General features: G+C 35.6%; 4 protein-coding genes across 4 annotated transcripts; 3 read left to right on the top strand and 1 right to left on the bottom strand.

Moving 5' to 3' along the window:
• Window positions 1–2,554: 2,554 nt before the first annotated feature.
• HO133_007488 (uncharacterized protein) lies at window positions 2,555–3,456 on the bottom strand (the record flags this gene model as incomplete). Its single annotated transcript, XM_037298379.1, has 2 exons — window positions 2,555–2,770; window positions 2,818–3,456. 2 exons carry the CDS (start codon window positions 3,454–3,456, stop codon window positions 2,555–2,557), a joined length of 855 nt encoding a protein of 284 aa, XP_037157014.1.
• An 8,028-nt stretch (window positions 3,457–11,484) lies between these two features.
• Window positions 11,485–13,583, top strand: HO133_007487 (uncharacterized protein; the record flags this gene model as incomplete). Its single annotated transcript, XM_037298378.1, has 4 exons — window positions 11,485–11,589; window positions 11,827–12,029; window positions 12,852–13,068; window positions 13,128–13,583. The coding sequence occupies 4 exons, from the start codon at window positions 11,485–11,487 to the stop codon at window positions 13,581–13,583; spliced, it is 981 nt and encodes a 326-aa protein (XP_037157013.1).
• Window positions 13,584–13,927: 344 nt separating this feature from the next.
• Window positions 13,928–15,409, top strand: HO133_007486 (uncharacterized protein; the record flags this gene model as incomplete). Its single annotated transcript, XM_037298377.1, has 8 exons — window positions 13,928–14,295; window positions 14,346–14,354; window positions 14,417–14,430; window positions 14,475–14,488; window positions 14,541–14,611; window positions 14,694–14,780; window positions 14,860–15,009; window positions 15,070–15,409. 8 exons carry the CDS (start codon window positions 13,928–13,930, stop codon window positions 15,407–15,409), a joined length of 1,053 nt encoding a protein of 350 aa, XP_037157012.1.
• Window positions 15,410–15,870: 461 nt separating this feature from the next.
• HO133_007485 (uncharacterized protein) lies at window positions 15,871–16,604 on the top strand (the record flags this gene model as incomplete). Its single annotated transcript, XM_037298376.1, has 3 exons — window positions 15,871–16,014; window positions 16,096–16,311; window positions 16,365–16,604. The coding sequence occupies 3 exons, from the start codon at window positions 15,871–15,873 to the stop codon at window positions 16,602–16,604; spliced, it is 600 nt and encodes a 199-aa protein (XP_037157011.1).
• Between the last annotated feature and the right edge of the window lie 1,270 nt (window positions 16,605–17,874).

Raw genomic sequence — 17,874 nt, 5'->3', positions numbered from 1 at the left:
TGCCAAATAACAAAATATTTGTGAACCTTGCAATGCTTTGGTCTATGATTGAGCTGGGCCAGCGCATAAAGGGTGCACTGGTTATTGCCCCTAACCGGTTGACTGTTAGTGGGCCGCCTCGCGTCCAAGTTGTTCCTACCCCATTACACCAGTACTTGACGGACCTAATTCAAGTCACAATGGGGATGCGGGCCACTCTCCCTGACGTTTGTCCATTACTGGTGACGATTGAGCGCTGATCCTCTGCACCTCTCATTGGTTCAGAGAAGGAAAGTAGTCATGCATCGACACGTCATAGGAACTTATTCGCTTTCGGCACATTTGGTTATGCATGTTTTCGGAAAGCTGTCAGCCGTTCCCCCCGAGCCTTGACAAAATCGACAAGTGGTCGGGCACAGTATCTTCTCGACAGAAGGGCCAGTCCAGGGTGATTAATGGACAGCTCATGGCGAAAGAAAAATTTCGTCCATGGCTGCATTAAGACGAAAAAGATTATGCAAGAACCCGACGCCCGGACCCATGCCGGACGACCCCCGTTTCTCACCTCCGCAGCCAGCGAATCAGTAAACATTAAGTGGTCGATTGCGAGGTCCCGTTTCCTGAGACGAAGATTTTGGCAATATATCCGCTCGAGAAGCTTCTTCACTTCACCATGAATACTGGGACGCTTGTTATCCAACACTTCAACGATTCCGGCTGCGGCGGCCAGTGGTTCCGCTTATCTTCTTGCTCTCGGCTCTCCCGCATCGGTGTTTATTTGCATTAGCAGTATCCCAATTCCTGAGACCACGTATCGATGTAAGTATCGTGTCGTGGGTAGCTGCATGGCGACCTAATGTGGGGCCACATGACTAATTTCTCCCGAGTCACTGGGCCCAGATGGGCGTGGATGGAGGGGAGCCAAAGGAGATTCACGTTCCGATCAAAAGTCGAGGAACCGAGAACTAATCTCATTACGCGCAATTCTTGCCCTCATTGGGGCATTATCCTGCAAGACAGAGCCTAGACCGAATCCGGCTTCCTCGATACCAGCAAGCAGATAACAGTTGGAAAATGCTTTTTCTTTGTGTAGAGTAACAAGCTTAGGATCTCAATTACCCGGCATCTCTACGTCAATAAACCGCCGACAATTCACCTCTTCTAATTTCTCTCGAAAAGCTTAGTTCAGGTCGAAACGCATATTTCATTTGTGCCGCTATGCTTTTAGCACCGACCTCGTAAAATAAAAGGCTTCTAAAGAAGTTTATATGAGCTTAAGTTCAGGATAGCGCTTTACTACTATAGAGGCGAGGTAGGAATATAGAGTAAAATTTTAGTATGTTCAGAATTAAAACTCTATAGGCCTGGCCTTCTCTTTTAACATCGGTTACATCTAACCTATAGAGTCTTAAAAGCTTAGTTTAAGCTATATATGCTGTAGTCTCCGTATAAAGACGCATTCACGTAAATTTCTAACATATCCTTTATGAACTCGGGAACTTCGATAAGGACTTTTTCATAAGCAGTCGCGATAGCTTCATCGTTAAGTATTTTTGATAAATTCTTCCGTATTAGAATGTAAGTAGCGTTGCGTAGGTGTCTAATAGATAACGAAGTCCTTTCATAAACGTCGTAAATGGACTCTATGAATTCCAAAGGTTCTCAGGATACTGCGTATCTAGAAGAGTATTTCTTCACGGTTACGTCTCTTAAGCCTGGAATATTATATCGATCCCCTAGTGCAAATATCCGAGTATGGAGCTGAAGCAGAGAAATACGTGATATAGTCTCTCGTTTAGTTACTTCGGGAATGTCGTTATCATAGCTTATGCTGTAAAAGAAATTGATTATTTTCTTTAACTCTAGATATGATATATTCGCTATCTCGATGACTCCAGTGAAAGTCTCCTAGTTAACGATCTTAGGGATGTTTTGGATATAGAGAACGATTTCTACCTCGAATCCCTTAGAGCACGCTTTGTAAAATATTCTAGATTGAGGGCAAATAATGATTTGGTGGACGTTGAAGCGTCTAGCTTTATGACTTAGGATAAGATTAGTAAAATTCCCCTCATCTCGAGATCTGCGTAATGATTAGCTCTCCGATAAACCGCTATGTAAGCTAAATTTCATACGCTGAGATTGTAGAAAGAAGTTGTTGGCTAAGAGAACGGCCTTTTGATGTTATATCTACTTATTTATTATTCTATCAAGCAGCCATAGGCTTATTATAACTCGACGACAATGTTGGAAGTAATATTCAGAGATGCGCAAAGTTATTGTATTTTCTGCCAATGCTGGGAAAAACCCGGCTATCCCGGAATATTCGCGCTTTTAGCTACCTTCCGTGCAACTAAGGCAATAAACTACCGGAAAGAGCATTCACGACTGTTACTCGCTATCTATCTTTCCCACACCAGGTTAATTAGCCCAAGCCTTCAATTTTAAGCGCTTCTAGAGAAAAGAGCGTTTGTTATTCTCAGTAATATCAGACTTATCACTGCGTGTGGATAGTGGGGGGTAAAATCTGTGATTACTCTGAAGTCTTATCCTAATTTAACTTTATACAACACGATCACTTTGATGGTGGTTCCAGTCTAACAGTGTCCACAATAACCGCAATCATCAAGGGAGCAGCTCGTACATTCTGTTGAAGATCCGAAGCCTTTATCCCCGCCAATAAACCCACGTCCTTTCCTAGCTCTATGGCCTCATCCTTCGCCATTGTCACCATTAGGGAGGGTTTTAAGGCCATGGACCCAACGCCATATGCCTCCCCTGTCCATTGTAGCTAGCCGTCTGCGATAAAGATACTCTAGCTAGCGTTGCTAGACGTACTTTTTCCGCCCAAGCTGCGGAGACCTTCGCCGAATACGTGGACCACAACCCCGGTAAAAAGAGTACATCCTGGATGCAGTATTTCCTGATTTCTTCCGCTAAAGGCCGTGTATTGAACACCTCGTAGGAACCGCCTTGCTCGGGAGCAAACAGCTTCCTCCCCTGCTCCTTGACTGTTTTCCAATCAGATCTCTGGGGATAGGTCATCGTGGCATCTTTCTCAATGCATTTCGCCAATCCATTGACGCATCTCCGGTTGAATGAGCGGGCAGCGTTCTCCAACAACTGAATGTCCTGGACGCCAGCAAGGCTGATATTAAAATGGCTGTAGAGCGCATCGGAGTCGTTTCGGACATCAAAAAAGACCTTTGGGATATCAGGAGACTCGAGGACGACTTTGAGCGTCCGGCCATCAGAGCTTTGGGTGGAGAATGCTTTCTCACCGAGGACGTGGACGTCGATTAGGTAGACGTGATTTTGAGGGAGGACGAGAAGCTCGATGATAGAAATACTACCATGACGTGAAAGGTTCGTTCCCTCGAGATCAAGGTAGAGAGAAGGAGGGGAGGTCGGCAGAGCAGCTAAGGTGTCAAGTAGACTAGCTATGGTGGCGGGAGAGTCAACGATACTGGAAGCCATGACCGTTGGTGTGTAAGGTTGACTGCTGGTGTGACCAGGGTGCTAATATATGACCACCACAGGTGTTGGGGAAAGTGATTTCTGCCTTCAAATAGAAAGGGGAGAGCTATCGAACTTGATATGAGAGTTATTAGTAGAATAGGCTCTAAGCTAGGATCAGACTGCAGAATGGGAACGTAAGCACGACAGTGGGCGACATGCATATGGCAGCGAGCTTCCGTGTTCCCCCGGCTCTCGTGCTCGGTTCTTGATCGAAGGATCATCGAGTAGCTTCAGCTGGTTTAGCAGAAACGTTTTGCCAGAGCATGGAACTCCTTATAAGCCGACAACTATTGCTTTGTGATCGGAAGCAGACCGAATTACAGGGTTTGTAAACTAGTTTGGCTGAAGATCCGCCATTAAGCTCGGTATGTTGCTTGGTGCCTTCTCGCAGTTGGTAAGCGTCATACTAACTCCCTATGTCTTATAGGAAGGGTGGGTTAGGAAACTCAATTCGATGATCTATGAGACAAGTAAAGGCCTATGAATTAAATTTATGGAGTTGGATTTTTCTAAGTTAAATGGAATTTTAGTCCTAGCCCTAAGTTAAATCGAACTTTAATCGCTTATTATACATTTTTAACTTATTTCTATTATTACGAAATTAATAAAGAAAATAAAAGCTTTAACTCTAAGTTAAATCGAACTCTACTTACTTTCTATACGATAAATAATCTACTTCTATTATTATAAATTATTAATTAATTATATCTTTATTTAAAAAAGAAATATTTATTTAATAATTTTATTTTTAATATATCTTATTAATTAAGTAAGTTACTTTTTTAATAAATCGTTTAAAATTATAATTAATAAATCGATCTTATTAATAATTTAACTTAGAATTATATATATTTAATTATAAATAAAGATCTCGAAGTATAAATATAAGTCGATTTACTATAATAATTAATTTTAAAATTTATTAATTATTATATTAAAGGTTAATTGAATTAGAAATTAGATATATTAAAAGAAAGTATATAAATTATTTAAATTAGATAAAGTTAGAGGGATATATAATATATAGTATTATTTATTATTATATTTACTCTTAAAAATATAATAATTAAATATTTTAAATCTAATATATTTAATTTATAGATATATCTTATTATATAGATTTATATATTACTTTAAATTCTTTAATAATATTATTATATAATTTTATTTTAATTTTAAATAATAGAGTAAAAGTAAAGTCGATTTAAAGATATTTATTATTTTAATAGATAGAAGAAAGCTATCTTTCTTATTAACGATTTAATCTCTATTATTATAAATAATCTTAACTCTAAAAAATTTATTAAGAACTTAATTATTAAATCGAGTAATATTCTTATTAAGAGTATAAAGAATCGCTTTATATATATAGAAATTAGCTATTTAATATAAGTTAAGATTATTATAAATAATATTAATTAGTTAAGTAATAAAGTTATTTAATAATTACTTAATAGATTAATTAATAGCTTCTTATTTTTTAAAGCTTACTAAAATATTATTACTTATATTTAATAGTTTTTAAGCGAATTTCTTTATATTAGTCTAATCTTAATTAATTAAATTAAAATTTCGAAGTTTTATATTTTTTATAAATTTAAAAATTTAAATATAATTTTAAAAGTAGAATATTTTTAATATAATTTAAGCGATATAATTTAACTTAATATTTTTAATATTAGAAGAATTTAATAAAAGTTATTATAGAAATATATAACTATATTATTAAAAGAAGTAAAGTTTTTTTAAATATCTTAAAGTATATAATTAACGATCTCGATATTATAGCGATTTTATATAGAGATTTTATTTTAGAAAATAAGCTTAATCGTTTTTAATAATTAAGTTAAATTAAACTTTATTAATATATTATAATTAGATTAAATAATAATATTAAGAGAAATCTTAAAGCGAGAATAAATAATAATATTATCTTAAAGAAGAATAAAAGTAATATTAGATAAAGTTATAGTAATAGCTATTTTAGAGTTATATTATACTTTTTATAATATAATATTCTAAAGTATAACTTTATTAATATTTTTATAGCTATTTAGAAAGAAGAGTTAGCTATTAAAATAAGAGATTATATTTTAAATAGCGTTAATTATAATAATTTAATCGTTATTAAAATTTATCTATATTTACTCTTAGATATTAATTTAATAGCTATATTCTTCGCGTAGAAATCGATTTTAATTATTAATATATATTATTTATAATTTTATTAAATCGCTAATAAATTAAAGCTAATAATAAAATTAATATTCTTTATAAAAGTAATATTATTCTTTTTAAGTAAATTTAAATTAAATAAAAATAAAAGTCTTTAACGACGATTTATTTATATTATATATTATTTAATAGAGAGAGAGTATAATATTTAATTTAAAGAATATAAATATAGTTATTAAATAATTTAAATAAAGAATAATATACGTTAGTTAAGAAATATACGTAAAGTGCGAGAGAAGAATTAAATTATTTATGGGTAAAAAAAGGAAAAATACGTCTAGCGCGAAAAGTTTTAGTATATGAAAAAAGAAATATTATATTAAAAAAAGTCGTAATGTTTTAATATTACCGTTAGCGTGGTAAGCTATTTATACTACGCTTAAAGTTTTTCTATTTAATAAAGAAGAAATTATCTATATACTTTAATTTATAATTATTTTATAAATTTAGAGAGTTATTAGATTTATATTATAATAGAATTATTATAAAAAGATCTTATAAGTAATATTCTCTCTATTAAATCGCTACTTTATTTAATATTTAATTTTATTTAATATTATTATAAAGTAAGTCTTTTATTATATAGATATTATAATAAAAAAAAGAATATTATCGTCTATTATACGTAAGTCTTTAAATAATATAGAGTTTAATATATTTAGAAGAAGATATTATAGATAGAAAAGCTTTTTAGTATTTAAATTAATATAGTATATTCTTTTAATAATACTTCTACGCCTCTAATATAAACTTTATTTAAATATATATATATATATATATTTTTTTTAGATATATTATTTCAATAAATTAATATAGAAGAGATCTTTTACTTATTTTCGCTATTAACGTTATTAAACTAATTAAAAGAAAGCTATTAGCTTAATCTAGCGTTTATATATTATATCGATTATCTAGAATAGATTATTATTATTATTAAATATTATATTATATTAATTTAGAAGATAAATAAATAATCGTTTAATAGGAGAATTATAATTATATAATTTATTGCTAAAAATCCTTTAATAGACTTTTATAGAGCTTATGTATTATACGTTTTAATACTCTTAAATCTTATTTATCTAATTTAGATCTATATCGTTTTAACTTATATTATTTTTATACTTTAATTAAAAACTAACTTAATTGCTACTTTTATAAATATATTTAAAATATATTTATAAACTTTAATATTAGCGTAAATCTTTATATTAATATAAGCGTTATATTTAATTAATAAATAGAGATTATAAAATATTACTTAATAATTCTATTTAAATTTATTATTTAATATCTTAATAGACTTATATTAATAATATATAAAATACTCGAAATTTAATTTAAAAATAATATAATCATTAAAATTCTTCGAAAATTATTTATTATATATATTTTTATCTAAATTTTAATAAGATAAGATAATATCTATTCTACTAATAATATATTAATTATAGTTTCTATAAAGTATATATCTAATAATGATTATATAGAGATTAAGAAATAAATTTTAATTAGAGATTTTAGTATTAATAGCGATATTTATTTTAATAACGTTAAAGAATTAATCTTTAAAATATAATATAATAAGAATATAAATATATAATAGACCTCGTTTTTAAAATTTAATAGTGTAAATATAGGTTAAAACTCGATTTATTATTTATAAAGTTAGTTAGAGTTAAAGTTAATCGATATTTTAATTAATTATATTTCGCCTTTATAAGAATAAACTTTTTTTTAAATAATATATAAGGCTAATTAATAGAAATTATAATATATAAAGAATTAAATTATATTAGAAGTATTTTTAGAAATTATAATCTATATTAATTATTTAATTAATATATTATTTAAGAAGCTATTTTATTAAATAAAAAGAGAAAGAGCTATTATATTATAATAGAGGATAAAAAGAATAAGAGTATATTTAGTATCTTTCTTTTTAGAATATTATTTATAAGAATCTTTAGCTTTAATTTAAATATTTTAGTAATTAAATTAAAATAATTAATAGCGTATTCGTCGAATAGAAGATTTTTAATAATCTTAATTTATTTTAAATTATAGATAAAAGTTATAAAGAGGTTTAGTTAATCGAATTTAGTAAATAGGATAATAGTATTCTAATAGAGTTATTTTATAAATTATAAGCTTTCTTAATAGAAGAAAGAGAGAATAATGCGTTATTTATTAGCTTAATTATTTATAATAACTTTATTAATATAAATATTAACGACTATTTAATAGATATTAGCTTAAATAATATTTTAATTTATCTTTAATTAATAAAGTTTATTATTTTTAATAATTATATAGATATTATAAATGAAATATTATAGTAGTCTATCGTAGTAAAAAAAGCGATTAAACTTATTAAGATAACTTTATATTATATATTTATAAGAAGTTAGCGATTAATAAAATAGAAGAAATAAATAATATAGATCTATAATATAAGATAAGCGTTATTTATATAGAGCTATTTTAATTAATAATTTTATTAATTTGTAAAATAATTTTATTATTATTATATCGATAGATAAGAAGACTCTTATTTAATATAATATCTATATTAGATATATTATTATACTATAATTATTTATTAAATAAAAATATAAGAAAGTAGTATAAGGATATATAGGCTGAATATTAATATAAAATATTAAATCTCTTATTACTTTAATTCTTTACTAAGATATTCTTAGTTTTAGATATATCTAATAGATTATTTATATTACTCTTCTAAGTAATAGTAATCTTATTTAAAATAGAATAATTATAGATACGCGAATTATAATATTATAGATTCTTATAAAGTAGCTTATAGTCTTATATACTTAAATTAATCTTTAGCTTTTCGAATATTAATTTAAGAATACTAATATATAAATTAATACTTTTAAAAATTATAATTATTTTATAATAAAGTATTTAATTAATATAATTATAGTAATTATATCTAATAAAATTAATATAAAAAACGCGATTAAGAGAAAGTTATATCGTATTATAAATTAATTTTAAATACTATCTATAATATAGATTTAATTAAAAATTAATTTTTCGTCTTTTAAAGGCGTTAGAGTAGATATATAAGTAGTAATTACTTTTTAGATTTTATATATATATAAAATAATTAAATAATTAATAATAATTTACTATAAGATTATAGAGATTATATTATTATATTAAACGCTATAGCGGCGGAATTCTTTATAATTATTAATAAGATTTAAGATCTTTAATATTAAAAAGTAAAGGATTTAATTAATAATATACTCGCTAAAATTAATCGAATTATTTATATTTATTTTAACGCTCTTATAGTTATATTTTATATTATTTATTTTAAATATATTAACTTTAATCTTTTCGCTATCGTAGTATTTAACTATTTTATCTTTTTATAATAATATATTATAGCGGTTATAAATCTAATTTATAAGACTTAAATTATATTATATAGGCTTTATAATATATAAATAATACGCGATATAGCTAATAAATCTTATTAAAAATTAAATAAAAATTAAATAAAGGTTAAAAGATAGATTAAAAGAACGTAAACTATCGAAAGAGTTATTATTAAAGAAGTTTATTAATAAGTCTTATAATAGAGAGTTTTTTATAACGTCTTTCTCTTATTTAGAAGCTTCTTCTTAATAATATTTAGAATATAATATATATTAAGAGGCTTTAAAATAGAGTAATAAAAAATAAGTAGAGAAGAAAAATATATTTTAAAAGATAGTATTATTAGATTAAAAGATATTATCGCTAGCTTAGAAAAAGTATATAAAGGAAGATAATAGCTATAAATTCATTTAGACTCTTTTTAAGAAATTTTTAATACGTTTAAAAGTAATAATAAATAGTTATTAAACTCGCTTACGATCTTAATTATTAATAATAATAAATTTGTTAAGAGATAATCTAAGAGTGTTAATAAGAACTTTAAGAGATAAATAAAAGAGATATATATATTTAAAGCGTTTAATAATATTTTTATAAGAAATATTAAGAATAAATATATTTATATTAATAAATTAATAGAATAATAAAAGAAGAATTATTATATAAATAGATAAAAGAATTATTATTTAATTCTAGACGCGTCTAATATAACTACTATATTTAAATATTTATTAAATTTATTAATAATAAATCAAACTTTATAATTTTTATATCGTTAGAAAGCGTAAATTAAGTTTTATAATTTACGAAATTATAAAGTAATAGTATTTATAGAAAGCTAATTATTTTAGAGTATAAAACTTCTATATATAAATTTTTAATAAGAAAGCTTAAGAGAGCTAGTGGGCTAATTTAGTCGATTTAATTAAAGAGCGTAATAATCTTAAATTTATAATTAACTATATATATAAATTTAAGGTTTTATAGCTTAGCCCTACCTTATTCTATTATATAGACTAATATCTCAGTATTAGTTGTAGCTAGTATAGAATGAGATGGAGGTAAGATGAAAGGTCGGCCGCACTAGTCATATCTACCGGTTTCTGGGCTACCTTATCGTTTGTGGGCAAGCAAGAGACTGAGGGAGCCGAATCAATCATTCTATCAATCGACCAATTTAGCATATTGCAGAATCCTATTGCAGCAGCCCGCTTTTCTGCATGCATGCACGTAGCCTCTCTGGTGAAGTCCGGTAGAATTTAGGGTGTGGGAGCGGTAAAGGGCAGAGCATTGAGCAATAACTGGACGAATGTTAATTACAAAAGATCGAGAGATTTGGGTGAAGCCATTGGCTGTAACTTTGGTATCCTCTCGATTGCGTTTCTACAGCTGGGTCTGATTATCACCAGAAGCACGTCTCTACGGGAGAAGAGGCCATGCTTGTCGCAGCTGGCGACTAACTCTTTTAAATTCTACCAGGTCAATCTGGTGACGTGAAGCAACTTCTTTAAGCTTCTGGTCTTTGCTGGGATTCACTATTTCGCGCACTGAGTCGTAATGAGGAGCGTTGCAAATGAAAGCGGCTGTTCGGTAGAATTTCCAGCGTAAAGTGAACTTTGCCAGCATATACGCGTATACGAGGACATGGCGAGAGGTAATAAATGGGGGTAATTTCCGAACTGGAAACCCATCGTACTGAGCTCGGCTGCTGGAAAAGAAGACATCTGATGTCTCGCTGAGCTTTTGCCAGTGTGTCTTTGCGATCCGGCGTTCCCGTAGTTCCTCCCGAAGTCGATCTCGGTATCAGGATGGCGGTGATTGCCGCGATAGACCCAACATCCTATGCCACCGTTTCAGAAGCGCATCACCTGTTGGACGCATTATGTAAAAGGGGATGCTGAGGAATCATGCTTCTTTGCGTGTTTCGACGCAAGCTCAACAGAGGCAGGGGGGAAAGAAAGAAGGGCACAAAGGTGGCGAAAGTGTCGGGGAGAGAAGTAGGAGGAAGGTATAATTGAGAAGCCCCTATTGCATCATTTCTAGGACCTAGGTTAACAATGCCGATACTTGCTTTCTTGACAGGAGCATTCTCGGAGTAGGCTGGTCATCGTGGGAGAAGAAGCAGAAGTAAGATGACAGAAGCAGATCGATGGGAAAAGAAATGGGCATGCGTTTGACTCCCCAAAAAAAGGCTCCTATTTTGACCATCAGTCACATGACATTTCAATTATATAAATAGAATCTTTCAAGTTTTATGACAGCGATTGCCTGGATAAGGCTTAGAGTGTTTTACGGGGAGTGGCGGTAGCTTGCTTATAAATAGAGCATTTTTACCCAATGAGCCAATGGGATCGCATTAAGGAAGTTCTTTACGCGCGTATATTTTCTCCCATCCCGGACGACATGACCGGCGCCGTCGAGATCGCTCCGGAGCTTAGGCCCGTAGCAGGCACCATTCTGTTTGACGAGCACAGTTTTCGGCCTCAGATGGAACACATGATGCTTCTACGGTTCACCATATGATGCCATTTACAGGACCATTGCTAATTATAGCCGCATTAATCTATAGAGCCCAATCAGATCTATATGCAATTCTAACGGACGAAAAAGATATTGCATCACATCTACATAATGATGAGCCTTCGACTGAAAACAGCTGCACCCAGACACCGTCCCTAGATCATCTTGTTCGATTTTGGTGGACTCCACCGTATCTACAAAGTCTTCAACAAGAACTGCAAAGACATCGCGTTATCGGCTTCAACTAAGACGATCGGCAACATACGGCAGAGAGCCAGAATTGGCAGGTGCGCTAGGATTGGAGGGGGGTCGAGACAGAAAACGGTCGAAGGCAGGGATGCAGGCGCTAAGCCCCACCCGCAGTCCCTACAACACTACTAATGCACGGAATCAGATTAGGAACAAGGCTGCGCTAGAGTCTAGAGGTTCCGGAGCAGCCTCATTTCTGGATCACACTCTATTAAAGGTCGATACAGTATTGCTTTCCCCAGCACTACTTTCCACAATGCTGTCAGTTGATAAATCTAGTAAACGAGATATATTGATCATCGCTGACTCCACGTTAATCCGATGACACACGACCGTGGAACAGTGGGTCCAAACGTTGATGAAGGGAAGAGTGCTGCTGGCACCTGCAGCGTGGTTTGGGTTGCTGGGTAGATCTTTGCTGAATATAGCGCCTGCAGTGACATGTGCTTATCGGAAGCGCCTTAAGCTAGAAGATGAGGCGACACAACACATCTAGCATGCATCCGGCAGAGCTGCAGCATTATCCTACCCCACCATGTTATTTACCTGGATGCGACGTGTCGTTCTCTTTTTACCTATGACCTGCTTCTTCTCCGTGTCAGAGCCGAAAATTTAGAGTGTCGATCCTGTCAGTACAACTGTGCCAAGGGTCAATTGCCGTTTCCAAGCCTCTCTATTTCTAGGTTGCCGTCGCCCTAGAGTCAAGATCGCGCCGCTATCTGGGAAGACTTAGGTGATTTTCCTGGTCTAGTATAGCTTTACTGAAACGGTTAGTACAACGCTAACCTCATGTTGCCTCCCTGGGGCTGCTGGCTTGAAGTAAAGACAATCGAAAGCTCACTTCATGATTACCAGAACTCGTTATTGCCATCAACCTCCACTTGTGGTCCTCTGGCTCTAAAGCCCCGTTTTTGTCACAGTGACACCTTGTGCAGTCAGCGTGTCTACCGCAAGCTAGTCTCCAGCTCGAGCTGTTTGTTCACCATGCGCTCCCAAAACCTGCCCCACGGCAAATTCTACACAGTCCTCTCACAAACAGGGATAAGTCAGCAATATGCTACGACTGACGCGTGCCTGCCCAAGGCGGCGCGCGGTCACATGGTCATGGTACTTGGATGGGCAGATCGATGGAATTGGGTCAAGGTAGTCTCTGTCAGTATATTTTTAACGCTGGGCGTGCAGTGCAAATGAGTGATATCTATGATGAGCAGATCACATCCAGTGCCGCCTCTACATTACAGTACATCGACTACCTACCCATATATCCGTCGAAGAAAAATCAACATAGTGGAATTCAGCTGAAATTGTGCAACGGCTGGAACGCTTGGACTTATACCGAGAAGAAGTCTTATGTCAAGATGGATGGAGTGTACGAGATTCCAGTTGAACACTTGACGGCTGCTGGCGCAAATGGACGTCAGTACGAGCTGCAGAGCAAGTCATGGGACAAGGTGCAGGACTTCCTAAGGAAAATGAATGTTCGTGCAATCCACGACGGACAAGTTGCACCGGGTTCTGTCAACAGTCCCATTCGCGAGGGCCATTTGAGCCAGGTTCTTGGTGCTGGTGTTGCCTCCGATACGGGGGAGTACTCGCTGGAGGGGTACTCCTTACATATACCTCCAAAGATTGAGGTAGAGCCCAATCAGATCTACAAGCAAGCCTGACGGACGAAAAAGATATTGCATCAGATCTACTTAGTGACGAGCCTTCTACTGAAAACAGCTGCACTCAGACTCCATCCTAGATCGTCTTGTTTGATGTCGCGAAGCTATCAATCAGGGGCACGAGAGATGCGTCTGGCTATACTTTAAACGAAATGGGAAGGTCATGGCCCGTGATGTCCGAATCGACAGTTTGAAACCACCTTGGGGCATCCCAGAACTCCGGAGGCAGTCTGGTTGGTGGAAAAGACTTTCATTGTATTCAGCTGTTGGAGTGAAAGAAGTAAAGGCATGTTTGCTTCATCATCTGCTCCCTTTCATCATACCAGCTGACGGGATGCATCAAGATGCGTTTGGTGAGCCATGATAAACAGCATAAGGTCATGCATGCTGTCATTATCGATTTCGATTATTCTAGCGAGCTCGCATGGTACGACCGACCCAAAGAGCAATTGTTAGAAGAGATAAAAGATTCGACAGACTGTGGTGTTGATGTCATGGGGAGGATTCATAGCGTATCCAGAGTCTGCTCTAATAGTCACTGGGATGAGATCCAGGGCGAAACATACTGCACCGTTGAAAGAATGTATGACCTTGAGCAAGGGAAAAATAATCTCATTTGGTTGCGAGGGATGCTAGAGTATTACTGGCAAAATGGCGTTCAAGACGAGGGTATGATATTTCTTCACAAGGCAGGTTTCATTACTACCTATAGGTACGTTACATCTTCACTAGACACTTCGTGACTAGTTCCTGACTCTTTAGCAACCTGGAGTTTGATGCCTATAGCGACGCTATTGGCCCTTATGGAAGACCCATCAACGCTTTTCTTCTAGTCGAAGGGTGGCATGTGCGATACTTTATATGCCTCGTCGCAGCCGGTATTGGTTTCAGCCTTTGCACAATCGGTATGGTCACGGTCATTAATGGGAGCTTTGAGGCCGGGCTGACAGGCGGGAGTTACGCTCTTGGGCTTGCAGCGGTACTCTTGGCAGCGCTGACAATCCCGAGCGTTATTCTTTAAAATTGGTGTACGTTCAACGATGAAGGTCTTTAAATTCGACCGATCACAAACCCGTCGGCGACGACTTCAGAACTGACTGCTTTGCGCAGCCACCCTTCTTGTCCGATTATTCCTAACGATCCTGTCTTTCGTGTTCCTCTCTTCACCTCTCGCCTCTTCCTCTTCCATGCGCTCATGTTTTCACTTCCGACTTCACTCTTAACGCTCCACCTCCGTCACCTCGCCCACGCATATCGACCTTATGGCTCCCCGAAGGCATGGCAAAGCTATCGAACAGACGATGGGACATTCGGCTGCACACTACAAACAGATGGAGGAAGAATTTGATGTTTTGGATCTCACCCAACGGATCTACGCGGACAGCAGTGAGGGTCTGCTGGGCTGGGTCAAAGACCTATGGTATCAGTAAGGCAACCTTCCTGTCTTCAATCAGTGGACTAACCGGGGACTGATTGACGTCGCCAGATATTGCCAATTCACTGAAAAGGATCCTCTCATCACCCTCCAAAGGATTTCGATCAATGTGCTCTACGCCTTCTTCGACTGGCTCCTCTCCGTTCGTAAGGATCGCGTGGGTGCGGTCAGCACTCTGCAAATATACTGGAATGCGTTTTACCTGGTGCGAAAGAATGAGACGGGTTATCAAGCCATCGACCCCCTCATCAAGAGTCAGATGCACGGAGTACGATCGAAGCCTTTCACATGTCGTTCCGCTAGATCCGGACCAAAGAAAGCGACGACAGCGAGCTCTAAGGACTCGTTTATGGGTGTAGGCTATGTAACATCCACATATGTAACCATATAGCGTGTTGGAAGGAGCATATTGCTGCCATTCCAAGTATGTAGCATTTTGGTGGGGGATGCCAAACAAACGTACACCATAGGCGCCAGGGGATGAGATAGAAAGAAATAAAGCTCCAGAATACAAGCCAGGGAGAAACTCAATTTTGCTATCCGCTCGGCATTCCAATCATACTTGGTAAACCGTGTATATTCAAGCCTTACAAGACGTCTGGAAGCAACACGTCATTACAAATCAGACCTTTTCACTAATCGTCCCCCGCAGATCATCTTGCTGCCACGTCACGCTTTTCAACCTGCGCCATTCATAGCTGCGCTTAAGCGCTATGGCTCACAAGGCTGATCAAATTTTCGGCGCATGCCAGCGTCGCCTCCGCCGATGTTGCTTAAGTTAACTTCAAGCGGCCACACCGCAATGTTAATGCTTGACTTAGGTGAAGAACATTCGTGCCCATCCCTGCTATTATGGCCTCCACAACGCCTACTCCTATGCGAACTAAGGAAGCCGTTAAAGTAGACTTGTGGAAACAAGCTTTGGCCACTCTCAACGCCGAGGATCAAAAGCAATACGAGGACTGCTCCTCAAGTATGCTTGACGTGTTGAAGCAGGTATGCAACTACCGCTTAATCATGCGAATGTGCATTATTTTCGTCTGTGACCGAGTCTGTTAACATTTGGTTTATTATAAGGTTCAAGAAACCACGGAGAGCAAGAAGCAAGATTGTGTCTCGAAAGGTTGGGAAGTTTATCGAAACAAGCAGGGTGAAGAAGTCAAGCTCCGACATGTCCTTGAAAAGGTTTCTGTATGGGTGAAAGGAATCATCAACATTGTTGATGTGGGTGTTTTTTTCGATCAGAGTGGTCACGCAGCTTTACCGTGGGGAATCGTCAAATATCTCACGACGGTAAGAGATCATGCGGTTAGAGTCCCCAAGCCTACTAATACTAGAGAATACAGATTGGCATCTCAGATATTGATGTGTTCAGCAGTCTTGTTGAAGGCATTGAATCTAGTGCTAGCCTTGTGGCGCGATATGTCATCGTCGAAAAACTATATCTACACTATGAGTGTGAAGCAGCACCCGGACTGCAGGAAGCTATTGGAAACCTCTACGCAAACATTCTCACTTACCTGGCAAGAGTCAAGGCTTACTTCACAGGCAGTACTTGGAGTAAATGCTCGACTGCGTTTAACTAATGGCGTTAGAATCTGTATATTCCACTTTGCTGGTCATGGATCTACCCATCGATCGGATCCGTCGAGAAGCTGTCTACTTTTGAAAACAGAGCCGTTGACGGTAGCAAGTCTGCTTGAGACGAATCTCCGGAAGCAGACGCCATTCCTCGCCTATCTCTCGGCTTGTGGGACTGGTCAAATCCATGACGAACAATTCTTCCACGAGAGTATCCACCTTATTAGCGCAAATCAACTGGCAGGATTTCGGCACGTTATTGGCACTTTATGGGAGGTTGAAGATAATCTTTCTCAAGACATGGCGAGACTCACTTATGAAGGGATGGGATATAAAGGCATGACGGATGAATCGGTATGTTGGGGGCTCCATAAAGCTACTAGAGAGCTTCGCGACCGCTCCCTGAATGTGTCACAAAGAGCCAAAGATGCAAGCACATCGATTCAAAAGGCGCGAGTAGAGCATGAGGGAGATACCACAGGAGTACGGGATGGAAATAAAAGGGATGCCAGAATGCCCTGGAAAATTAGTCAAAGCACTTCAGATAACAACATGCACTGGGTTCCGTATGTTCAATTTGGTGTGTGATCAATTGCCATGTTCATATAGTCACAGTCAAACCGTCTGCTAGATGCTAGACCTTGAAAACTATTGATTGCTCGGTGCCTACTTGACTTTTGACCTGATGCGGAAATTCAGCGCAGCCCAATTCTCTGACAGAAGGCCACCGCCATCTCCTCGAGTCCTGCTATGTCCTTTTTGTTCAAGAGTTTTACCGATTTCTGTTAGCTCTAATGACATGAATGAAGTCGGCCGAATGGTAAGAAAGACTTTGATAGTATCTTCATAATGTAAATGTCCCTTTTCTTCTATCCTAGATGGAACCTGCATCACCAACTCCTTTCTCCATTCTCCGGTCGTACCTTGTTGAAAATCCATATGCCGGTTACTGTAGCGTGGTGGAAGAACTTCATAATTACCGCGAAGAATGTCCTCTATCTCCCAGTAAGGGCCCATGTTGAGAATATGGAGATAAAGAGGATCTCCTCCGATATGTCCTTGATTCTTTACGTATCGATCTTTGAGCTAACTTGAGCTATCAGGAAGCCTCATACCCGTTGCCTGTCAGTCTGCTGTCTAAGGACTTTAATTATACCAGTTATAAGATTTCGTATAACTTAAAGGTGGAGAAATCGTTAAATAAGAGGTCTAATTCGATTAAGACTTCGAAAGGTATATAAATGTTAAGGGATCTAATGTCGTATTGTATATATT

Source organism: Letharia lupina (genome assembly GCF_014066315.1).
Source record: "Letharia lupina isolate WasteWater1 chromosome Unknown contig_3, whole genome shotgun sequence".
Taxonomy (NCBI): domain Eukaryota; kingdom Fungi; phylum Ascomycota; class Lecanoromycetes; order Lecanorales; family Parmeliaceae; genus Letharia; species Letharia lupina.
This window is presented reverse-complemented; position numbering and strand designations above follow the sequence as displayed.